A 25,859-nucleotide genomic window follows, 5' to 3' on the forward strand; every position below is an offset into this window, starting at 1 on the left:
AATCCCATCAGGTCAGGTCACAATGGGTAAGATAATGTTTTATTTTTTTCACACATTCTAACACGGTTCTAAAACTGCTTTTTACAACAGCTACATTTATGTTATTTGACTTTATTTTGGTATTTGACTATTCAGTGTGTCTTGAAATTAACTCTTGTCCTATATTACTCAGTTCAGAGCCACAACCTACTGTTACACAATTACTCTAATTTTGCTCCCACTCCAAATTTTACTCACTAAACTCAAAATGGAGCAAAATTACCAATTTTTGAGGAAAATACTTTTAACTCTGGAAAAATTGCTCAGTCATTTTTCCTGTGTATGCACTAAAGCGCATGCATATCAACCGATCTATTTATCAGAAATAGAAGAAATATTTACACTTATTCGAGTTGATCTTTGGCTGGATCAAGTCTAAATTTATATTAAAAAAAAAGGCTCCACTCATCAGTGTTGCAGTTCTCAAGATTGAATTGAATCATGAATGGATTCGCTATCCTGAAATTGGATTGCTGTCCTGAATCATGAAATAAATCATGAATTGAATCGCTGTCCTGAATCATCTGAAGCACATAAAATCTGCGCGCCATCTCGCATAATAGTAGTCGTGGATGGTACAACAATTACAAACACTAACTGAATCAGAACATTGCAGTTGTAGCTATAGTCATATAGTAACTACACTAGTATACCCTTGCAATAATAATTTCAATAAACGGTTAATGTTCAGTTCCTTCTTCATTTATTCTCTATTCAAAAGACACAACTGAGTCACACAGCTTGATAAATGTGTAATGGACAATAACAATTTTATCAAAAATAGTTTTTCCTGCCTTAGTTGATTTATTTCCATTTCACATGCCTGTAGCTGTTGTAAAGTGAAGTCTGTGTGTGTAGAACACCTTTCAAACTGTAGGTTAATTACTACACTCTGGCTCCATGGTGACATTTTGCACAGGACTGGGATCCTCAAATAACAGAAACAAAGCTTCAGTGCTCTCTGCTTTTAATCTTTTCTGTTCTTTCAGGATATATTGTGCATGTCGCTCCTTGTTGTGTTTTTTTTTTTTTTTACTGAGTTATGTCCAAGTTGTTTGAAACCAATCTGGGTTTTTCATATTGAATAAGGAAGCTGCTTCACCTGTAAGGAAATCAAACACTTTCATGAAGACGTTAACTCGAATGCGAGCAGAAAAAAATAAAACGAGATTCTTAACCAAACTCTTCCATCCTCCCTTCCGACTTTCTATTTTTATTTTTTATACGTTTTAAATACAATCGCGAATTTCTCTGGAGTTTTCAGGCTTGGGTCCTCTTGTCGTATCCTCTTTAACCACTAATTTCTTCGTTGTTCTTGAAGCATTTGCTTCTCGTTAACATTTTTCTTGATAGCGGGGAGACGGTAATACCTTTTTTATCTATTTCTTGATTTGAACAACCAAAAACGGCGCAAAAAGGAACCATATTGACGACAGATTAAGCCTTGCTTAAAGGATATGGGACATGGATTTTTTTCTGGGTATAATTATGTATAAAGGACATAAGAAATGCCATCTAAATCACTGCAGGGCGTCAAAAATGTGAAAATCATCACATTATTCAACTTTTTTTTTTTATACATCAGCGTAAAACAATGATTCGTTAATTAGCTAGGTGGGCACGTGACCCGTGACGTCATAAAAACTTTCCAAGGAGCCAGCGCTTGGGAATCTAATGTAAACAGGTTACTGAAATGGACACCATCGACAGTGACATTCCCGATGTTTCACAGAGATGTGAAGTTAGACCCTATCAATTCGAACCGATAGCTGGAAATTCACATGAATCTTGTCTTTACTCTGACGGGTCAGATGATTCTGAGAGTGAGAGTTCATTCAATCCCCATGAAACTGAAAGCGGTCGGCTGGATAACACTTGGTAAGTTGAAAACAATTCTGCTCAAAGGCTAATGATCTGTTGAAAGAAGTATTATTTTTGTATCATACATTGAAAGTTCATCATAGATCTAGCTAAAGTCCGTTGCAAGCTAGTTTTTTTTTTTTGCTGATATTTTTCGAGATTGATTGAGATACAACTTCCAGAGTCCGAGATGAAAACATTCAAAATGGCGAAACGAGTCAGAATTATGATAATCAATAATTGATACACCCAAAATTATAATACTAATCCTTACCTCGGCTTTCAGTCGCTTAGCGCAGAGGTCTTCAACAGGGGGGTCGCGAAATCGCACCGGATCACTCGTATCAACAAAAATATTCCTGCCCTGTCCCCTGGCCTCCGTGCAGGGATGCAAACACCGCACCTTTCGGCGGATGCCGCCTTTTTCACGGCTGAATCGCGCAGATCCTATTTTTAAAAAAAAAATAGCGATATTAATTCATGAAACATGAAACAGGAAGTATAAGGATGAGGAAAAAAAAACAGTTTAAATCGGGAAGCTGCGCACATTTGTGCAGCTTCCCGATTTAAACTGTTTTTTTTTCATCCTTATACTTCCTGTTTCATGAATTAATATCGCTCAGTACCTGAGTATTAATGTTGAAAGAATCCTCAGTGAAATGGTCCGAACACAGTTTGTGGGAAACAGTAGGTACAAAGTTTTACCTACGGCAGTAGTGAGCCCACACTTTCCTCAGCTTCGGGTCCTTGGGGAATGCAAAAAAACTTACTCCAGGGCATTTCCCATTGGAATTATTGCAACCATAAGCAGCACAATATACCATGATGTTCAATGTACGTTAAAGACTATAAAAACAATTTTTTTGTCATCCACTTCTCCATTCATCTACCCGCTTGTGCTGTGCCCGAAAGTTTTTATGACGTATGATCACGTGACAGCGGCTCTTCCGGTTGTAAAATATGCATATCGGAAGTCGAGCAGAAATGCCATATAATCATCACGAATATAACAATTTTGCTGAATTTAATAAATGATTTTGTATTTGTTGATGCAATTAATTCATATTTTTAATGGAAAGAAACTGGTATAGCGTGCATTTATGTTTCATGTCCCATATCCTTTAATCTGACGCTTGGGAGTCAAACACACTGTCTGTCTGTTTGACCTCCAGGTGTAATTATCATGTGATGCGTGACATGTGCAAGGGGTCTATATGGATTGTTCCCTGTCTCACAGTGCTAAGCATTATATCTCTGTGCTAACACTTGTTTTTGACTTTGCTTTGTTTATTTGGACTCTGCCTTTTGCCTTGCCTCTATTGTTCTGTTTGCACCTTAGGTGATCCTTGCCTGTCTATGCCCATGTTTACATTAGACCGTATCAGCGGATCATCAGATTAACGTTTTTAAAACGATTAGTGTGCACACAGCAACACCAATACACAATTTGCGTGCACACAGCAACACCAATACACGGATACGCTCGGCTCCGCAGGCATCCTGCGCTCCAAATCACTCCGCCCTGAACAGCGAGTGCCCTCTGGAGGGTGCGCAGTCCGGCCCTGCGCAGCTCACAGAGCGCGTGAGTGAAGCACACTAGCAGTGTTTTAGGGACTGAGCCGCTGTGTGTGTGATCCCAGCGCATATCACTTACCACTTGCAAGTGGAAGGATGGCAAGCCTAAAGACAATCATAACTACACAATGGGCAGTATTTGCATCAGTATTTGCAGTATTTTCATACTTTTATACTCTTTAATGAAAGCTGATACAAGGCGGAAGTCCGCGCCATTTTTCAGCAGTCGCGTCACATGACCAACGCCAGCGAATCAGGAAGGTGGATGTCACAGTGACGTTGTCCAATGACGACGCCAGCTAGAGCTCAGCACAGCGTATCCGCGTATCTCAATGTTTACACAGCACCGGAGCTGACACGATCTGGATTGAATACGTGGACCCTGGCAGATTCCCGTTTCCCGGCGTTTCCAGGCGGTTTAATGTAAACGGACAGTGCATCCGCGAAGAAAGCGAGACAGATACGGTCTAATGTAAACTTGGTCTATGACTCTGCTGTTTGCCTAACGTTTGGATTTGTATGCCTGCCTGTGTTGTGAATAAACCTTCCTGCTCTTGCATCCATCTGCAGCCATCACCTTTAACTGACAGTTTGTTAGTAAATAATCCCATGTTTTTTAAAAAGCAAATTAAAAATAGTCGCTGGATTTAAAAACCCACCTATCTTGTGTAAATAAAGGTACAGATTTCGTTGTCAAGTGTTTTGAGATGTTGCCTTGCACTTTCAGTTGGGTTCCCTGTGGTAGTGTACATATGGATGGACGTTGTATAGTCAAGCCATCAAAAATCAGGTTGATGCATTATCATATTCTCTCTTAAATATTGGGCTCTGCTCCGTGCATGCTTTGCGCATGTGAGGAGCTCTGCTATGAACAAAAGCCTTGACTAAACAAATGTTTTCAGCTTAGACTTAATACTGTGTCTGAGTCCTGAACACTAATCAGACTGTGCCTGAGTCCTGAACACTAATTGGAAGGCTGTTCCATAACTGTGGGGCTTTGTAAGAGAAGGCTCTGCCCCTTACTGTACCTTTTTATTAATCGAGGTACCAACAAATAGCCTCCATGTGATCAGTGTTGTTGTGGTTGATCATAAAAGACCAGAATTTCACTCATGTACTGTGGCGTGAGACCATTCATTGATTTGTAGGTCAATGGTAGTATTTTATAAGCAATGCGTAACTTGACTAGGGGCCAATGCAGCGTGGATAAGATAGCAGTGATGTGGTTGTATCTTCTGGTTCTAGTAAAAACTCTCAGCAGCATTCTGGACCTTGTGGAACACCAAACTTGGTACGCTTAGAGAAGTCACCATTTACATCTGCAAATTGATGGTGATCAATCAAGTAAGACCTGAGCCAGGAGATGGCTGTTCCCTTAACTCCAACATCATTTTCTAGTCTGTCAAGGAGAATAATATGATCAGTGGTGTCAAATGCTGCACTAATGCCAAGCAACACAAGCAAGGAGACACAATCCTGATCAGAGGCCAGTAGTAGGTCATTTACCACTTTAGCCAATGTTGTCTCTGTACTATGATGAGGCCTAAACCCTGACTGATACGTTTCATGATGAATTTCACATTGAAATGAGAGATTTGAGATTGCTGCTGCTTGTTCCTGATGAGTGTAGTTTAAGTAGTATGTATTTAAAATTACTTTGTCTTCTAGAGATTGTCTGGTGAGAAACATGCATCAGATTCCGATAGCATGCCTAGTGGAGAAAGTAGCCGGGAGAATGGTAAGGTGCTCTTTCTTTCAAACCTCTGCAGTTAACACTTACTTCTATCATTTCAATTTTTAAATTCTACATTTACGTACTGTGATTTAATAGAAGCTATTTAAAGCTCAGAATGACATTCATTCGACTGCTTCAATTTGAGTGGTTGAGTCAGGTGTGTGTGTGTGTGTGTGTGTGTGTGTGTGTGTGTGTGTGTGTGTGTGTGTGATTTTGCCCAGTGGGAGCTCTGTATACTTTTTATAATTTCTTTACAGGGTCATTAAATGTTTCCTCTTTAACATTACTGTGTATATTTTATTTAGGTAAGCCCAAGCGAGTTGCTTTGTCAGAATTAACAGGCACAATGAGCAGAGCAGCAGGACGCAAGATCACTAGGATCATTAGCTTTTCCAAAAGGAAGCCACCTCTACCTGGAGATACACGAACACCAACACTTGACGAAGACCCTCGTTGTGGTAAGATTCAGCTGTTCCTGTTACACTATTGCTATCTGCTATATCACTGGCTATCCCATTTTCTTCAGTTATCATTGTGCAAAAAATCTAATTAAAAATACTATACAACATAGGTTGTAGAATCGCAGCAACTCATTCTAAACGTCCTTATCGAGGACTAGCAATGGAGTTTGAGGGAATACCATTGTCAGTTAATAAATCATCAGACTATCTTAAGTAAACAGAGAATAGTAATGGAGCATAAAACCATTTACAAATTTGTGTTTTTATAAACATCTCCGATGTAAATATTCTGTTTCTGGCAGGCTATCTGAGTGTTTTGGTGAACCAGTGCTGGAAGGAGCAGTGGTGTCATGTAAGATGTGGCTCACTTCATCTTCACCAGGAGAAAGTTGATGGCTGGCGGAGCCCACACACCTCCATTGTCCTACGTGGCTGTGAAGTGGTGCCAGGCCTTGGGCCCAAGCACCCCTTTGCCCTCAGAATACTAAGAGGTGGCACTGAGGTGGCAGCATTAGAGGTATAGAGGGTTTCCAATGGCAAAATTTGCAAATACTTTTTTTTTTTATTTGAACCATCTCATTTCATCACTTTCAGTCTAGAAATTAACAAAACATTACACAACATAATATTAAGTAATACACTACCAAATCACTCACTTGTAGTACTTTTCAAGGTCAGATCTGAGATTCATTTCTCATTAATTTGTGTTTCAGGCGAGCTCCTCCGAAGAAATGGGCCGTTGGCTTGGAGTTCTGTTGGCAGAAAGTGGTTCTTCTGCTGATCCAGAGTCCTTGCATTATGACTATGTGGATGTGGAGACCATTGCCAATATTCGTACAGCTGCTCGATACTCTTTTCTGTAAGTGACCAAAAACACAAGTGAATAGAATTGAATGAATACTGATGTGTTTTGAAGCTATCATTTATTGAGTGATTAATTTTTCCTTTTCTGTACAGATGGGCCACCTCCACTGAGTCAAGGACTTATGATGAGGTGCCTCACGATGAAACAGAAGTATGTAAAAAGCATCAACAATCAACTATCTATCTATACTCAGTGTTAACACTTCCACCCTAAATGTTACGTATTAGCTCTCCTGTCAGGGACGACATCTTGCGTCTAAGGTTGAGCATGATCCTCCAAGACAGAGATATCTCTATATCTTTCCTCTGAAGTGTGTACTGAGCAATGAAGGGTTAAGTCCCTGTCTGCAGCTGTCTGAAGTCATCACAGCCCAACTCAAGTATCCATATCAAAATATGAAACCAATTACTTCTTAAAACAAGAAAAGAATCAGATTAATAGGAAAAGAAGACAGAACTGGCATCTGCTGAAGCCTTCAACGGAAACAGTCCCCCTCCTCAATTTTTCACTACATCAAAGATTGCTCTTGGGTACAGTTACAATCTCAACCATTTTACCTTCTTTTTCTATTTTGTCATACAGCAGGAAAATGAGAGGCTGAAGAATGGGTATTTAGTAAAGCGCCGGTCTGCTAGTAGTGACAGAAGTATGGCCAAGCCTCAGATCACCATTAAGCGTCACGGCTCTAGTGAGTGACACAAACTATGTACTGCTCTATATTGCTATTTTGAAATTTGTGGGTACACATTCACATTCTCACTGATTCTTTTGTTAGCAGTTCCATATTATATATTGTATCACTTCCTATGTTATAAATGGACTGTTGTATGTCCCTGGAGGTTTTGGCTGTTCCTCATGGTCAATAAGTGGTGATAACCTAGATGCTGCAATAAAGAGAAAAATGCCTGAACACCTAGAGAATTTTAACAAGCATACTTAAAGCTTCTTGTTCTCACCAGTTTTCAAAGCAGTCAGAGAGAGTTCCCACACTGTCACTTCAAAGGCATCTCTAGCATGGCCCAGGCAAATTATGCAACCCGAGCTTTATAAGGCATCTGAGTTTGATCTATAACTCTCTCAGCTCTGTGCCTTTGCTGTGGTCTTGATGAGGGTGTTAAAAGTATTGTCACTTTTCCATCTTCCCACAGTTCTCTGCAACCTGACATCTGGCCTTTTACCTTGCAGATGCAAATCAATATGGAAGGTATGGGAAAACACGGGCTGAAGAGGATGCACGCCACTACTTGAGGGAGAAAGAGGAACTGGAGAGAGAGAAAGACAACATCAGGAATGCACTGGTGATGCTGCGAAAGGAAAAACGAGAAACCAAAGAGAGAATGAAGGTGGCAACAGGTAAGGAAATAATTTAAAGCATAAGGCTTCACTTCAACAAGTCAAAATGGTCCTACTATACATGTGCAGTTATTGTATTTATGGCTCAGTATAGCTCATTGCTTTTATAAAATACTAAAGCAGAGTTGGAGAATCTTAAAATTTCTATGGCTAGAAACATTCTGAAATTACTGGACTGTTACGACCATCTGTTTAAAAAAAAAAAATACTGTGCATTTTTCTTTGGATACACTAGGGGAACTGAATCTGTAGCTCCATCTTCTGGCCATAGCTTTCAGTGTTCTCCAAAGTATACTTGCAAAAGCAAGTGATCAAAGAAAATCTGTTGTAGACAACAGCAGATATCACAGGGCTTTAATTCAACTGATTTAGTTCAGGTGAGACTCAGATGATCTCAGTCTGTTGACAGGCTTTATTCAACTGAAAATTTTAAGTTGATTTCTCTTACTATGGAGTGAATAATAGATATTGTATATACATTTCCTATGACTGTTAATGCCGAGGCAGCACAGTGGTGTAGTGGTTGGCACTGTCACCTCACAGCAAGAAGGTCCTAGGTTCGAGCCCAGTGGCCGACAAGGGCCTTTCTGTGTGGAGTTTGCATGTTCTCCGTGTCCACGTGGGTTTCCTCCGGGTGCTCTGGTTTCCCCCACAGTTCAAAGGCATGCAGGTTCGGCTAATTGGTGGCTCTAAATTGACCGTAGGTGTGAATGTGAGTGTGAATGGTTGTCTGTGTCAGCCCTGTGATGACCTGGCAACTTGTCCAGGGTGTACCCCGCCTCTCGCCCATAGTCAGCTGGGATAGGCTCCAGCTTGCCTGCGACCCTGTAGGACAGGATAAGTGGCTACAGATAACGGATGGATGTTAATGCAATATTCTGCTATGAGATGTGTAGTAGTAATAGTGTGTTTTGATGCAGATAAACAACGGTTGGCACTTGAGGAGCATGTGGCCCAGCTGGAGGAGAGCTGCCAAACAAAGGAAGGTCAGCGTGTGGACTTGGAACTTAAACTCACTCAGGTTAAAGAGAATCTGAAGAAATCTCTGGCTGGAGGAGCTTTAGGAGCACCTGTAGAGACCAAACCATTAGGCAAGGTATGAAAACACAAAATGTCTAAATTGCACTACCTGCAAAATTTATCTAAAATTTAACTGCTCTAATTCCTAATTTTATAGAAGACACAGAGAACTGAGGTACCATACGTTGAGTCATTAATTCCAGTGAACTGTGAAGTGCGAAAGCGCCCCCTATCCATCTATGCATCTACAAAGGGAAATGTTATGCAAAAAGCCAAGGTAAACAGGCACAGGCTATATTAACTAATATTTGTACCCTTTATTTATCTATACTGAACAAACGATGTGATACCATCACAGAGGAAAACAAGCAGCTTATGCAATAGATAGAATTTTATTACCATAGACACATTACCTTTCTTTATGCTAAAAAAAGTGGTGTTTTTTGTTTCAGGAATGGGAATCTAAAAAAGGGAAGTGCTGAAGATGTCCTGGCCTTTTTTTTTTTTTTCTTTGCGGGGAGGTTCAAGTGGAGAACCTGCGAAGAAGAATCTCTCATGCAGACATAAAACTCCACAGTACTCTTTGTCTCTGTATAAACAGACAATACGTACAGGATCACATCTGAGGAATCAGATGCTCTTTTGGGGGGGGAAGCATGAGGTACATGCAATTTTCTTAAACTCCATCACAAATGTTTTAAGTTCGAGTACTTTGGAGAGCATGACTATGTGCGGATATGTGGCACATCCAAATAACACTATCTGCTTATTTTTTTTTATAGTACATTGTTCCAAGTCTGAACATTATCAAATTACAGTAATAATTAGGTGACTGCATTTACCATTTTGGGTCAGTCAGTTGGAAATTTACATGCAATATACAGTAAATTATGCAGAGCCTATTGGCCATGGAAATGGGGAATCATTGAAAGTAGGTTGGTTGATGTTAGAACGTGGTAATAAGAATGGTATACTGTTTTGAGTATGTTGGAGAGCTGTGCAAAGTCACATGCACACTGAGGTTTTCTGAGTTTGCATTTACTTTATAAATTGTCATTTCAGGAAGTGATGACTGCTGTTTATTTTATTTTTTGGTAATGGTTTTATTGTATGTGTAAAAACCTTCTGGAAACCATAACACAAAGTGGTGCTATTATACTTTTAATAATCTAAGCTGAAACACTAACAGTAAGTTAAATTATAAGGACTGTAATCAGTATTTTGCTGACATTTTCATGCTTCTCACTATTTCCAAGACTACAATTTCAATGTGATTAACAGTTGCACTTTATGGTCTTTGACATGGAGGTGGAATAAGGAATATTCATAACAAATGCCTATAAAATGCACAGGTTCTTGTGGATGTGATGTCAGTGTATTAATTACTTAACAATGGAGAGGGAGATATTAACCACCCCTACCTAATGTAAAGGGGCTGGCTGGCTCACCCTTTCCAGAATCCTCTGGGCTAACTAGCGAGTTGCCTTTTCTATGCGAGCAATATTCTAAACAATCCACCAACATCCTCAGCTATAAATCTTGACTTAACATGAAAAAGTACTGTTAAATTACCCATTTTTGTTTTTGGATGGTTATTTAATAGACCTGAAGCAGTCTTGCCATCTCTCACACAGCCATGAAGGGGGGGAAGCATGTTTTGTTCAAAGCTTCCACGTGGATGAAAATGTGAGCTTCTTAAGGGATAATTTATAGTGAATTTGCTGAGGTCGTTTTGCACAGAGCTAGTAGGTAGAAGTCATATGCTAGAGAGGAAGGAAGTCTATTAGGCTTAGTAGATTCTCACCCATCTAACATACCATAGGTCTAAAAAAAAAAAAAAAAAAAAAACCATTTTAAATCTAGTTTCAGTACAATAAATAAGTGAACTTATTTAACATGTTAAAAAAGGTACTTTTAAATGTGCAATATGTGCAAGTGAGTTACAGTAAGTAGAGGCTTTCAAGTAAAACTTTCAAAAGTTGATAGAAGGTAATAAGGGCAGTTTTAAACCAAGTAGGGAAGTATAAATTGGAGAGGGTAAGATTATCCCAATTAAAAAAAAAAGTACATGTTGCAAAAATGCAAAGTATGAAACAAGGGTGTTCCAACAGGGTGGCTATAAAAGTTGAGTCTGCTAGCAGGTAGGGTAGTTGTATACCTGTCTTAAGTGCATATCACAGGTAAATTCAGGAGCAAGATCAACATAATTCTATTTTAACAACTTGTCAAATCTGTCACATTGCATTTTGTGCTTTTTTTTTTTTAAATACCTTGCACAATACCAGAAAAATTCAGTTGAAATCAAGCAATTTGAGGTGAATTTGTTCACCTCTGAAAAAGCTTGGCATTTGGATTTCCCAGCAAACATTGATTTATGACATCACAGGCAGGACACCTCCTCCTGAATCCTACATCAGTGCTGGTTTGTTTTTTGTTTGAGAAAACGTCCTGGTGGTTTTCTGCAAGTTTCTCTCATGTAATTATTAAAATGGTTAACAGATGTATTGTAGGAGGGTGTAGCAACACCAATCTTGATGGGATTGTCTGGTCTTTTGGAAAACAGTACTGAGAAATGAGAGTACACTGTGAGGCACCTGGAAAATTTGGCTACATACTACAGCATTTGCGGTGCTAACTTCAAGGCCTGATGACTGAGAACTATTTGCAGTGGGAAATGGGCTTCACAAGGCAACTTGATCTGAAAAAAAAAAAAAAGTTCCAGCGGTCAAAATGCCCAAAGCAACACCATCTCCATCTGAGTCAGCATCACCAAAGGAGCCAGTCGCGTTCATCTCCCCTGACAGGTGAAGTGCCGCATCCACTGAGGACCAAGCAGAGCTGAGAAAGACCAAGAAAATCAGCAATTCACAAGTTGACTGTTGCCAGGGTAAGAAATAATTGACCAAAGGTGAAGCAACATTGCGCTCAGGTGACCATTCCATATGTATTTCAATGCAAAATTGCTAGCTGCTAAACTTTGTCTACACAGGCTGTCCACTGAAACCATGCAAGCGCTCTCAGCCTGCTGGCAGTTCCAAAGGTGACATCACAAATCTGGCTCCAGACTCCCTTGGGATTTTTCCCCAGATGTCTTTTTTTTCCTGCTGGAGACAGATGGCCTTGTGCAAAGTTACCCTTCTGGATGAGTGTAAGGGACATGCTTTCATATAAAAGCAATTGGTTCAGGATATGCACTTTAAGGTTCAAAGTTCAAACATCTGAGGAAGGTTTTTGATTCCTTAAAACAAAAGTTGTAACTCCTGTATCCAGAACCAGTGGCTGTGTACAAACTAAGGGAAGATAGGCTAACGTATGACAAGCACACCCCATACAGTAAGATACTAAAACAACTTTTTTTTTATAGCCATATTGTTTAAGCAATAGGGAGATACTTAAGTTTCTCAATCATGGTACTTTTTGCCTAACAGCAAGGGACTGTCCAGGTCAGACGGTCAATGAGGACACCTTGGATTTTTGTCCAGTATGCTTTGAAAATAAATTGAATTTCAGGACACATGAGCCAGCCCCTTTAAAAGTTGCATTTGCACCTTTACCAAAGTCTTGAGATGGTCCTTTTAAATATACTCAACTGAGTCCTTCATGATTTCCTTATCAATTTAAAGCCTTCTTGAAAGTCTATACTTTGATGTTAATTGTTCAGTTACATGTGCCCAAGTCAACTAGTGCATGTTCTTAGCTGTATATTCTGGTCAATGACCTTGAGCACAGGAAGGGCATGATGCAAGTTAAACCATTTCAGGGATACAACCCAACATGCTTAGATAAATATAGCCAAGTAACTTGTTAAAAAAAAATCACTTTAATTTTGTAACAAATTTGAGTACAAGTGATGCAATATTTATCATAGTCATGAGTCACACTCCAATGGCAAGTCCACAGTTAGCTCACTGATGGTTTCTAGGAATGCTTCCAGGTCTGCTCTGCTGTGCCCTGTTTAAATTAAATAAATAAATGTCATCTCCCTAAATGCAGAAAAGTTATTCAGACAAGACTTCAATTACAATACCTGAAGGCATCATGAGGGGAGACTGTTGCAAACATGGTTGAATCATAAAGTCCTCTTCAAGCACATTTAGAGACCACTGCTGCTTTCCCAAACCAGCCAATGAAAACCTGCTGATGCAGACTTCTTCTGGTACACTGTATACTTCAAAGTCTGGATGGTTAAAGATCATGAGAAGTATGAGGCATAAGCACATAATGGCATGGTGACACTTAACATTCCTTGAGTAAAGAATCAGCAAGTGAACTTTCCAAATATTGAACCCCATCCAAATCTTCATAGTATAGTTCAGTCCTTATCATTAATTCATACAAGCTATGGGATGAGCAAAGAGTGAGTTAACAAGAGAAGTCAGCTTTGGCTGTGCAGGAACACAGGATTTACCAGGACAAGTGTGCTGCCCCTACCCCCTTTGTGTGTGTGTGTGTGTGTGTGTGTGTGTGTGTGGGGGGGGGGGGGTGTTGAGGAGAGAAGGGAAGCATTGGAACTATTCCAATAATAGGCTTATAGCTAGCCAGGCATTTAACTGTTTTCCACAGCCACAAGTTTTATACTAATCTGTTAACTTTTGCAAAATTTGTGTTCTGAAGTAATTGAATTTCTGTGGACATTTATCAGGTTTCCTGGGGCCTGTTTTCCATATATGGAAGTTAAATTGAGAATTTTCCAAAAAAAAAAAAAGTTCTTACTGGCCAGGCTTGAATGGATGCAAAATACAACTTGAGAGCTTTGCTGACTGTCAGACAAAGCTCAGGCTATTTGGAGGTAAAACTCTGACCAAGTACCTATGTACTGCAAAGGTTTGTGACCTCTTGGATTACATCTAGACAAAATACTGGGGAGTGAAAAACATTAATCCTCTGATCAAAAGTAACTTGACTAAATTTCAAAGTAAATGAGTATTCTGTCAAAGATATACCATGTTGCTTTTAATTAATATTCAAATATAGCAAGATCCATGCAGAAAGTAGAGGGTTTGACCAAGACCTTCAAACATCGAGTCCTTTATGACTATTCAATATTTTCCCCACTAGGGGCTGCTTCAAGTCCAACCCTACATTACTAAGGAATGTTTTTATATATGTTTTAATAGAAGAAACTATTGGGAAAGCAGAGTTCTGCCAAGAGACCAAGGCAGACCAATGAAGACCCTCAGCTTCCTGCAAAGGGGAAGAGAAGTGTTAAATGCCTAATAAATGAAAATTAAGGCTCAACTGGAGCTCCAGAAGTCACCAGATTTCATCAAAAAGATTACATTTTCAAAACTTCTAGGGAGACCCCCGATCCCAGCCAAGGCTGCAACCCACATGCACCTCTGGCATGCACCCAAGTTACACTCCCTACTTTCGGGTGGGGGTGGGGTGGGGGGGGGGGCACTCCCAACCTTACCAATCCTGGCTAAGCCTCTGACCAATAAACATTTTTGGGGCCACAGAATAAGAATTCAGATTTATCCCATACTAATATTTGAAGAGAAAAACATGCTTCAAGTTAGTTTACAACATGAGAAAAACTTAGACTTGAAATTCCTCTCTGCATTTAACCCATCTGAAGCAGTGAAACATACACAGAGCAGTTGGGGGTTAGGTGCCTCACTCACCACCCCATGTTAACCTAATTGCATGTCTGGACTGTGGGGGAAACCAGAGCACCTAGAGGAAACCCACACAGACACAAGAACATGCAAAATGCCACACAAAAGGCCTATCAGCCACCAGGCTTGAACCCAGAACCTTCTTGCCATGTAGTTAGCACTGTCACCACCACCAAGACCTGACATTTGTTAACTCTAGGACGTTAGCAGCTATTCAGCAACCTTTATACAACCATTAGTTCCAGTCATGGGATGTGATTGGACAAGCAATGTTCCAAGAGTGCCAATAGTACAACAGGACTGGGACATTGTACCACTCAGCTTGTCTTTTGCTAGAATTGGAATTTTATCCAGGGAATAGTTCATTACATTGAAACTGATAGTTACTATGGACTGCCAATCTGCATTGCACAACACTGCCCAGCTATGGCTTCACAGGAAATATTTTCTTGGACAGAACTTTGGCCATAAAGAATCAGTGACTGACTTGTTTATAGAACTTCTATAGAAGAGACATTGCATATTTGCTTTGCTAGTCCATATTAGTCCAGAAGATAAGCAGCAAAATTGTTCAAATTGTGATAAGAGCTCCTAGTTTACTATACATCATTTAAGGCAAGTGCAATACAGAAGTCAACCCATCTCAGACCTTACCAGCTTAATGAAAATTTAGCCAGACTAATTCATACAAGCTGTATGGAGCACCACAGGGAGCCCAAATCTTGGATAGTAACCACTTGACAAATCAACTTTAGAAGTGTAAAATGTCATTATGGTTTAAATAGTTGATTTAAATCTGTGGCAAAGAGTTTGTTCCCAGTACTTTGAGGGGAAAAAAGGGCTGCCTTCAGTTACAATTTCTAATCTTGAAAGCAGCTTCCAGAGCAAAAGCAAGAGAGCTGTGCAAGGGAGATTGCCTTTAGTGCACTTGCAGTTTCCATGGCAACTCTTTGCATCCACATTGGATTAGCTCACTGTAGGTCTTCAATGCCTCAGACGTCAGTCCAGTGTGGAGTCCAGCCTTCACCTTGCCTCCAGCCCCACTCACGTGGACTTGGCAGTTCCTGGATAGGTTGTGTTTGGCCCCAGACATATCCTGCTTGGCAAGTTGCCCATGTTCCACAAGAGCACCTTGTGTTGGTGGAATTTTTTCTACATGCCCAGCTCCTTGGGCAGAGTGACTGACAAGCTTCATTTACCTGCTTCAGAGAGCATGTGCAACTAAAGGATCACCACAAATTCAAAGTTGTTTGATATACTCTTGGGGGACAGGTGCACATAGGCATTGATGGGAAACTGAAGGCAGCAGTCACACCTTGTCAGTGTCCAGGTGTTCCAGGCTCCTTCCAATTGCAGAAAAATGGGATACCACATCCTGTGATGGCACAGAAAAAAGGCAACAATTCACATTATGTTGGGAGGTAGCTGGCCATGGAGTAAGCAGGCAAGTACTGAGATTCCAAAATTCTTGATCAAGTCTTGCAACATGTAGTACTAGTAGTTACATCAATATCTACAGTTCATGTCCAAGCTTATTGTAGCCTTGGGAAACTGCATGCTGAACATGAACAAATTCTTGTGTCCACATCTTCATGGTTGCACAGGGCAAGTCCTTGGTCAATGGGTACAGAGCTAATGACAATGGTGGTGATTTGACTACCAGGCACTTCTACTGAAGAAATGCTTTCTGCTAGAAAGTAGAATCCTGCCTTGTTCTCATCAGATCTTAAGGATCTCCAGTTGGCAGGTATAGAGGAGTTCTTGCACACCTGCACATAACTGGACCCCTCATCTCACAAATGTTCTTCAAACATTTTGGGAGGCATCAGTCCCATACAAGGTCTATCCACTTAGTTTGTTACACCTGCCTAATATGGTGAACAAACATTTGTTGCATACTTTAAAGTGCACCCGACACCAAAAAAACGTTAATTTGCACCATATTGAGTTGAATAAAGTGACATTTACTTCACACATCACGTGACAGAATAGTAAGAAACATTTTGAATGGCCCGCCATGCAGATAAATCGATATCACGGCGAGCCGAGCCAATCCACAGCCGAGGAAGAAGGTGGATATGACGTCACATGCAGAACCGCTGACAGACATTTTCTCAGCTTCTCGCTCACCAGTGCTTTTGCAAGTGAATATTTTTGCATCTGACTTATGGATTTTGGTGAATATGCCTGCTCGTTGTGTGGCTGGGTTTTGCTCAAACACCAGGGAAGCCGAGTATAGTCTGTATACCTTTCCCAAGGATCCCATCAGACGCGAAGAGTGGGCAAAACAAGTGCGCCGGACACGGGACATGTGGACTCCCAATGACAGGTGGGCCTCTGACAGACTTGACACTTGTTTGATTAGCAGTTGATTTTTCAGTGTAGATCTCCATCTTGTAATGAGATATTTACTACTAAATAATAGCAATAGGTGAATTTGTTCATGATTCAAAGTTCTGCCACAGTTCCACTGCAATACCATGTTGGCTGGACCTTATAGGCCTAACATGCAATTGAATTTCATCAGTTCATAGAAGTTTTTATCCTTATCAAATAAGGTGAGAAAGCAGCCCAAATCTAAGACCATGAACTTTCAAGAAAGCATATTTTTGTAAAAGGAAATCAGTGTGGTACTGTCAATTTTATCCTGTTATTTACCACCTAAGATACAGCCTATTTTTCAATGAAAAATAACATTTCATATTATGAATATTCATAATAGTTCGCAAGTTACTGAATCTTCAAATTTGACATGAATCAAAGGGTTTGTATGCAAACCTAAGGTGATTTTTGGCAATTATATCAATGAAAACCAATCCAATGCATACAAATAGGAGGTTGTCATAAGATATGGGCAAGCTTACTACTTGCATGGATATTTCACAGTATTGTCTCTTGAGAAAAATCTTGAGAGAATTCAACATAAACTGTTATCACTTCCTGTTAAACAAACAAGCGAAATGACCTAATCACTATCACGTTGCCATTGATGGTAGGATGCGTAAGGTAAACAAATCTCGCTCAGGCGGCAGCCGGGATGTGTACCTCACCAATCCCACTGTCAATGGCAACCAGGAAATTGTTGCAGAATACTGACTTGCTACTTGTGTTACAAATTTATAATAAATGTTCACTCACTCAGTCAAACTCTGTACTACACAGTACACCTATATCCTAGGCAAGTTTAGATGCTTGGTTACAGTAATAGGGGAGAGGCCTGGATTTATGCACCAGTCCATGTCAAGACCTAGTGTGTGGGGTGGCGTACACCAGGCAAGGGGTCATTCCCTGCCTAATCACCTTCCTTCTCCCCCCCACACACTCCTCCCTCGTCCTTTATGCCTCCTCCCCCCGAGGACTAGATCTATTACCATTCAGTGCTTTGGAGCCTCCAGATGTCAGCTGGGATCACGACATCCTCTGCATTGGTCCCAGCATCTGTGTCAGAAATCTCACCTTCTGCAGGCAAATCGTCCAGATACGGCTCAAAACGATGAGGAAAAATGCCACCCACTGCTTCGTCTTCATGTAATCCGACATGTCCAATGTCAACCTTAAAAAGGGCCTCAGTTTCTGAAGACCGATTAGAAAATCGCTCCGTTTCATCAGCCATAGCTGCATAGAAGGCAGAGCAGTCGTTCTGCATGTGACATCACAGCAAATATGGCAGCCACTGACAGCAGCTTGGTACTTGGCCAGATTGATGCAGCTGCACAGAGTTTCGTTCTGTTGGTGGTTAGTTCTATCATGAAAATGATCAGTGGTCTTTGTAGTTTTATGACAAACCTATTTTAGAACAATATCGCTGTCAGGAGCACTTTAAGGTTTGACTTTCCAGGCAGCATGTTGACCACCACAGCAGCATCTATTAACTTCATGTCACCAGTGGGGCTACCAAGCATTGAGCCTACCTCAAGACACTGGACAAGGTCAGATTTCTAACCTTATAGCTTCCCTTCACTTGACAGTGATTGGGGACTCATCATGTTTGAAAAACTCCAGGTTTCTGTCCCATGATTGCTATGATGAGTCTTGCAAATAAACTGCAATCACTTTTGCCACAAAGCTCTGTGGTTCTTTAAAGTTTCTTCAAAGCCACAGCCATCATCCAGTCTTTGAGTGTTCACTTTAATGGGAAGACTTCCAAGATTACAAATTTAGCAAGTTTACTGCCAGAGTTGTATAGCCCGAACCATAGTTTTGCCAGCCACCAGTGCTATTAGAGGGTAAATCAGCTTCTCACTTGTACTTTTCATACAGAGCACACAAAATCCAGTCTTTGGGTAACTTCTGGGATGTATTAGCAAGTATTTTTGCAAACAAATTAATTCCACATCTATAAACACTTGTGTAAAAACAGGCACTCCTCAGAATGACCCAAACAATCATTTTATTCAAAATCCAATTTCTAATGGCTTGGTTTATAAAATGAACCCTCCTAATTTCAATCACCACAAGTTATGTTTGGCATTATTTTTTTCATCTTATTGAATTCTAGATGACTTTAGGATGTTTGCATATGAGCCCACAGTACACAGCCACTGGCTTACTTAAGAGCTCTAAAAATACCTTCACTGAGGGATCTTGACAGGGTCCCTGATCTTGTTTTAATCTATATGCTCAGAGGTACATTTTCTGAAAATTTTATGCTTATTACATTTTGAACAATTAAGGCAATATTTGCTGCTTATCTCCAGACTAATTTTTGCAGGTTGAAAAAGGGTCTTGTTTTTGGAAACATTCTATTAATGGTAATCTCCAAATGGAGACTCAGAACTTCCAAAAACTCACAGGAACCAAGAGAACATTATGCATTCAACTCAATAAGGATGTTAGAAGTGTTAAGTCAAGTATCTTTATGCATACATGCAGAAAGTTGTGTAGATAGATTAAAAACCCTTTGGAGTCATGCTTGAGACTTTGAGTTGGTCAAAGTTCAGCTTTGAACTAGACTTACCACTCGGGTCATAGGGGAAGCACTTCTCAATCTCTGGATAGTCCTCACAAACAGGCTGAGGAGCCACTTTACATTGCTTTCAAAGAGAGAAAAAAAAAAAGATTGGTAACATCTTGAATGGATAAAACTTAAGAAATTATACTCCAAAAACAACCAACCTGGGCTGCAAGGGGTTTATTCAGCACATCGCCTTTATTTGAAGCTGCTGGAGTGGCTACAATCTTATTAACTGTTCCCAGAGCTTTGCGGCCTGACTGTACAGGAGCTCCCAGTCGTGTCTTCAGTGGAGTTTTTAGGAGATGTTCTATAAAAACAGTTACACAGACAATTGTACAATGAAAACCTTGACCAAAAGCATTATTCCAGCAAAACCCTCAAGTCGATTAAGTGTGAAATGACTCCAGCTTACCAGGAGCAGACTGAAGCCTCTGGCGAAATTTTAGGGATGGAGCAGCAAGTGTGCCATTTTCTTGATCAAGGTAAACCATAGCATCCATGGCCTGACACTAGCATAAACAAGTAAGTCGAACAAACTAATACACAGGTTCCCAATCCTGGTCCAAGAGTAACTTCCATCCTGCACATTGTAGTGTCTTCCCTACTCGAACTTCAGCTAATTAATATTCTTTCCAGAGCTGAAACGGGTGTGTTGGAGTAGGGAGGACACGTTGTGTAGACGGTTGGAATCCTGTGATCTAATAATATATTCCTACAACTACTGCAACATTTTCTTACAAGAAGTCAATAAATAAGCGACATTAAACCGTTGGTACTGTAAACAAGGGAATGCCGACAAACAACAAAATGAACTTGTAGGATTTGAATCGACATTAGTTGGATTCTGGTGAACGTGATCATTGACTGAGTTTAGTGACTTACGACGTGAAATTGCATAACAATTTGCTGCTATATTCGTATAGCGACTAACGAATTCAGTGATGCATGCCAGATTATTAAGTAGCATTAGCACGAGAGTAGCAAACTCTTCGAAATGGCTAACTAGACAACGGCAGTTGTTTACGATTTACGACTTTAGCAACAAATTAATCCAGGTTTTCATCTCACAAACCTTGCTTTAGTGTGTGGACCTGCTAACTTACCAACACCAGCCGTATTATACACCGTCCTGCTTCTGTGAAGTTTTGAACGTATATATTTTGACTTCAAGTTTCCCGGTTTTAAAAAGCAACGTGCCTTCTGATTGGGTCATATGTTTTTTTTTTCTTCGGTGGTATGTTTAGTTATGTTCGTCAGTGTGATACTGCCACTGTGTGGTCAGGATGGTTCAGTCATTTACTAAAAGTATTACTTGAAGTTTTAAGTCTTGCAAGGCTGCATACAGGTTGCAGCGTTTTCTTCAAAATGTGTTTTTAGTGTATTTATTGGACAAATAATAAACAAAATAATTGATACAAACAAATGAAAATGAAAGGTATTTCCAGACGAAAAAGGGATACAATTTACCATTTAGGGCAACTATGAACAGAAAAATTGGATTCTGTGTGTGTGTGTGTGTGTGTGTGTTAGAGTGCCAAACGTTCTCATCTCATCTCATCTCATCTCATGATCTCTAGCCGCTTTGTCCTGTTCTACAGGGTCGCAGGCAAGCTGGAGCCTATCCCAGCTGACTACGGGCGAAAGGCGGGGTACACCCTGGACAAGTCGCCAGGTCATCACAGGGCTGACACATAGACACAGACAACCATTCGCACTCACACTTACACCTACGGTCAATTTAGAGTCACCAGTTAACCTAACCTGCATGTCTTTAGACTGTGGGTGAAACCGGATCACCCGGAGGAAACCCACGCGGACACAGGGAGAACATGCAAACTCCACACAGAAAGGCCCTCGCCGGCCACGGGGCTCGAACCCGGACCTTCTTGCTGTGAGGCGACAGCGCTAACCACTACACAACCGTGCCGCCCTGCCAAACATTCGTTTTAGAGAACAAACTTAAATGTTACAGAAAAAAAAATGTCTGTATCTGAGCAGCATATTACATAAGAGACCACTTTTCAGATTAAAAAAGAAAACATAATGAAGGCTATTGGGTTTTGCTGCAAAATTAGGAAACAAGTGTGACAGTCAAAGTGTCAAGAAGAACTATGGATGGTTCTGCAAGATGCTGAGTAAAATCTACAGTTCATTTTCTTATAAAATTGCACTCATTGTACCTGATACTACTATTTTTTAAAGGAATCCTCCAGTGGATTTATTCTCAAACTTATTTTAAGTAAAAGTAGTCGCAGATTTCCAAAATCAAACTTTCATTTTTGGAGACCAAATAGTGTTCCAGAAAAATTAATTTTCTCTAAAATGTCAGATGGGCTTCCTGTGGTGGTAATGGATGCAATGATGTCAGGTAGTGTTCACCTGGAGCAACTCAGCTGTTTATAGTCTCTGTTTACATCGTAGTTTTGTTAGTTTTATGAGTATTTTGCTGAATTTATCAGTTTTTAAATAAGTATGCCTCATTGTGTAGCATATAAATGCCACAATGATGCTAAAAAGAAACTACAAGCTGGAACTAGACTACATTTCCACAGAGAAAATGCAAAGTGTGCTTCCTCAGCTGTAGCAGAGTGTCACTGACAGAAACTGGATCAGACATGAAACCTCAAAAAGTCCAAGGAAGGAAGGAGGACTGGTGAACCGGCGACAGGGTCATGGGTGTTGAAGGCTCATTGATTCCCATGGGGCACAAAGGCTATCCCGTATGGTCCAATCCCACAGAATAACTACTGTAGCACAAACTGCTGAAGTTTATATATATATATTTCGTCTGAATGGTACCTTTGTCTAGAAGGCCCAGTGGATAGTTGAGTGGACACGTGATATACTGTATATGTTTTCACTGTGTTCTGTCAAATTAACAGAAATTGCCCCACGTGTCTCCTCAGTGACGTAGACCTGGCCCTAGTGGAAGTCTTCGGTGAGGAGCGCTGATTGCGAAGTCCCATACAATCAAAACTCTCAGGTGAGTTGGGGAAGGGATTCCCTGCTGAGGTTTCACGCAGTTTGTTAGCGTGAACATGTAGCCTATGGGAAATGAATAGTGTATTGGATTAGCACTAATCCCATGTTTTGGAAAAGCGAAAATGTTGTCTTGGGCCCCTCTGGGGTGTCAACAATCCATGTGAAAAGTGTGGAATATGTGCCTCCAGCCATGTCGATTTGCAAAGGTGAACAGGCAGAGAGACAGACAACCTTCCTTTAGTAGTATATATATATATATATATATATATATATATATATATATATATATATATATATATATATATATATATATATATATATATATCATCTCATCTCATTATCTGTAGCCGCTTTATCCTGTTCTACAGGGTCGCAGGCAAGCTGGAGCCTATCCCAGCTGACTACGGGCGAAAGGCGGGGTACACCCTGGACAAGTCGCCAGGTCATCACAGGGCTGACACATAGACGCAGACAACCATTCACACTCACATTCACACCTACGGTCAATTTAGAGTCACCAGTTAACCTAACCTGCATGTCTTTGGACTGTGGGTGAAACCGGAGCACCCGGAGGAAACCCACGCAGACACGGGGAGAACATGCAAACTCCGCACAGAAAGGCCCTCGCTGGCCACGGGGCTCGAACCCAGACCTTCTTGCTGTGATGCGACAGCGCTAACCACTGCAAAAAAGAGTTGAGACCTTTGAGATGTGGGCTTACAGATGTATGAAAATGCTTTCTTGGACTGAAAAACTAACAAGTGAGGATGTCCTGAAGAGGGTAGGTGCTAAGCGAATGCTTCTGAGAGTAATTAAAGAGAGAAAACTTAAGTACTTTGGTCATACAATTAGACATGACAGCCTCCATCATACTCTACTGGAAGGCCAGATAAACAGCAGGTGAGGTCAAGGCCTGCCCAGAATATCATGGGTTATGAACATCAGGGAAGGGACTGGCATGACTTACACAGAGGCAGTACGAAAAGCACAAAACCGGAAAGAATGGTGTTTCATCACATCCTGCCCTCAACCAGAGAAAAGAAGAAGAATATATATATATATATATATATATATATATATATATATATATATATATATATATATATATATATATGCACACACACACACACACACACACACACACACACACACACAGCCGAGCCAAAAACAAAAAAAAGAAGAAAAAAATTGGCCATTTGGATTTATATAAACAAATGCATAAGAGCCATTGACTGTATAATTACTACAGTGATTAATGTGTTTCAGGTGGCAACAATTCTTTTAAGCCTAACTGATGCAGTGAGTAGCTTTTTATTTCTTAAACAAACACGTCAAAATACATATCCTATGGAAAAGATGTTATTGTGTTTCAAAAGGGTCAAATTATTGGCCTGCATCAATCAATGAAAACAACTAAAGAGATTGCTGAAATGACTGGAATTGGGTTAAGAACTGTCCAACACATTATTAAAACTTGGAAGGATAGTGGTGAACCATCAAGTTCATGAAAAAAATGTGGTTGGAAAAAAATCCTTACTGACCACCACAGATCACTTAAATGGCTTGGTGAAGTTGAATCATAAAAAAAAAAAATCAACAGTAGAACTCGCACTATGTTCAATAGCGAAATTAAGAGCATTTCCACACTCCCAATGTGATGAGAACTGTGGATCACTGTGGATGAATTATAAGAAAAAGTAAAATCTTGGGGTTTCCAAGTCTCCAAAACCACCATCAGGTGCCACCTCCATGCCAACAGATTACTTGGCAGGTGTGCCAGAAAAAAAAGCCTTTTCTATCAGTTAACCACAAATGTAAGCACCTGAAGTTTGCAAAACGCTATGACAGCTTTGACTGGAACTGTGTTCTATGATCTGATATCACAAAAATGGAGCTTTTTGACAATAAACACTCAATGTGGGTTTGGCATAAAAAGAACGATGGCTATAATGAAAAGATCCCGATCCCAACTGTAAAATATGGTGGAAGATCTGTGATGCTTTAAGGCTGTTTTTACTCCAAATGCCCTGGAATCCTTGTTCGGGTACATGGCATCATGGATGCCATGAAATACTAGGACATTTGAAATCAAAATCTGGCTACCTCTGCCAGGAAACTAAAACTGGGTCGTCACTGGATCTTCCAGCAGGACAATGATATGAAGCATATGTCCAAATCAACACAAAAATGGTTAGCTGACCAGATTATCAAACTTCTGTCATGGCCATCTCAGTCCTCTGATCTGAACCTCATTGAAAACCTGTGGAATGAGCTGAAGTGGAGAGTATACAAGAGAGGGCTTAGGACCCTGGATGATCTGGAGAAATTCTGTGAAGATGAATGGTCTCAGGTCCCGTGCTCTGTATTCTCCGACCTTATACAGTGTTATAGGAGAAGACTCAATGCTGTTTAACAGTCAAAGGCAGGTTGTACAAAGTATTAAATGCAGGGGTACCAATAATAGTGGCACATGTGATTTTGTTGAAAATGATTATTTCTTGATGAGGGATTTGTTTTTCTCTGAATAAATGTATTTCAATTAAAGGTTGGAGTTTTCTCTTTTTTTCACTGTGAAGTGAAGCTACTGCAACAAAAGGTGGATTTTTTTCTCACACTTTTTACTCATCTTTACAAGGGGTGCCAATAATCATGGATGGCACTGTACATGCATGGATAAATGCATGCATGTAGATCTATGGTGAAGCCTACAAAGATTGAAGGATTCACCAGATAATCAAATAATCAATATGTTTTTCCCTGAAGTAATAAACATTTGTAATTCCTTATGTTGTATTCATGTACTAAATACAACATGACATAATGAATAGAACATATTAATATCCTTATTATCAAATGTTCCATGTTCAGAATCAAAGTCTCGATTATTCATTCAGAGTACTGAAGGTATGATCAGCTCTTGCAGCAATGTTTCAGTCAAGAATTAACTGTATCCAGTTAACCCAAATGGAGAGGATTAGTTGAAACATTGGTACTACAGGGCTTATATGGCTGAACAAATGTAAAATGTTATCTAAAGATTAGTATAAATAAAATTTGGACATCCAGTATAATTGACTACATTGCATTGGACTACTCGCATTGGCAGCACCATCAGAGAAAGAATTGAAAGAACGGCTCCTGATCTGGATGGATGCACTAGAGAGAAAGGGACTCAGAGTTAATAAGTTGAAGACAAAAGTATCGATTTGTGGTGTGAAAACATCAGGAGAGACACTGCATAAGGTGAAATGGCCCTGTGGGGTGTGTTGCAAGGGGTTTGGATCAAACTCACTTGTATGTATGACCTGCAGGAGATGGGTGCATAAAAGATGCAGTGGGGTGAGCAGTAGCTTGGGCAAGGTAGCAGGTACTTTCAAGTGCCTAAGATGTCAGGGCT

General features: G+C 40.2%; 2 protein-coding genes across 9 annotated transcripts in view; one reads left to right on the forward strand and one right to left on the reverse strand.

Moving 5' to 3' along the window:
• The window catches only part of afap1l1a (actin filament associated protein 1-like 1a), a 57,620-nt gene extending 47,349 nt beyond the window's left edge, over nt 1-10,271 (forward strand). For 6 of the 7 annotated variants that reach the window (XM_060927678.1, XM_060927680.1, XM_060927677.1 and 3 more), the window contains 10 exons: nt 5,143-5,212; nt 5,515-5,667; nt 5,973-6,187; nt 6,384-6,529; nt 6,628-6,685; nt 7,118-7,223; nt 7,721-7,888; nt 8,809-8,984; nt 9,066-9,185; nt 9,361-10,271. In XM_060927678.1, coding sequence (XP_060783661.1) covers nt 5,143-5,212; nt 5,515-5,667; nt 5,973-6,187; nt 6,384-6,529; nt 6,628-6,685; nt 7,118-7,223; nt 7,721-7,888; nt 8,809-8,984; nt 9,066-9,185; nt 9,361-9,390 — 1,242 coding nt within the window. In that variant the 3' untranslated portion in view covers nt 9,391-10,271. Of the gene's footprint in view, nt 1-5,142; nt 5,213-5,514; nt 5,668-5,972; nt 6,188-6,383; nt 6,530-6,627; nt 6,686-7,117; nt 7,224-7,720; nt 7,889-8,808; nt 8,985-9,065; nt 9,186-9,360 lie in introns of those variants that run through there. The other variant, XM_060927681.1, reaches the window with a different exon arrangement.
• A 548-nt stretch (nt 10,272-10,819) lies between these two features.
• On the reverse strand, nt 10,820-20,693 carry pttg1 (PTTG1 regulator of sister chromatid separation, securin). 2 transcript variants are annotated; one of them, XM_060927684.1, is made up of 6 exons: nt 20,584-20,693; nt 19,893-19,989; nt 19,642-19,787; nt 19,484-19,559; nt 12,936-13,085; nt 10,820-11,746 (listed from the first exon to the last, which is right to left on the reverse strand). In XM_060927684.1, the coding sequence occupies exons 2-6, from the start codon at nt 19,978-19,980 to the stop codon at nt 11,697-11,699; spliced, it is 510 nt and encodes a 169-aa protein (XP_060783667.1). In that variant the 5' UTR covers nt 19,981-19,989; nt 20,584-20,693; the 3' UTR covers nt 10,820-11,696. The 2 variants fall into 2 exon arrangements, with proteins under 2 accessions (XP_060783667.1, XP_060783666.1); XM_060927683.1 differs by lacking the exon at nt 10,820-11,746 and adding an exon at nt 12,710-12,859.
• Between the last annotated feature and the right edge of the window lie 5,166 nt (nt 20,694-25,859).

Source organism: Neoarius graeffei, chromosome 8, assembly GCF_027579695.1.
Source record: "Neoarius graeffei isolate fNeoGra1 chromosome 8, fNeoGra1.pri, whole genome shotgun sequence".
Lineage (NCBI taxonomy): Eukaryota > Metazoa > Chordata > Actinopteri > Siluriformes > Ariidae > Neoarius > Neoarius graeffei.

Coding starts and splice junctions, on each gene's coding strand:
- pttg1 (XM_060927683.1), bottom strand. CDS start 19,980: ATGGATGCTATGGTTTACCTTGATCAAGAAAATGGCACACTTGCTGCT. Junction 19,560..19,641: donor ATAAACCCCTTGCAGCCCAG/GTTGGTTGTTTT, acceptor TCTCTTTGAAAG/CAATGTAAAGTGGCTCCTCA. Junction 12,860..12,935: donor TCCCCTCATGATGCCTTCAG/GTATTGTAATTG, acceptor TAATTTAAACAG/GGCACAGCAGAGCAGACCTG.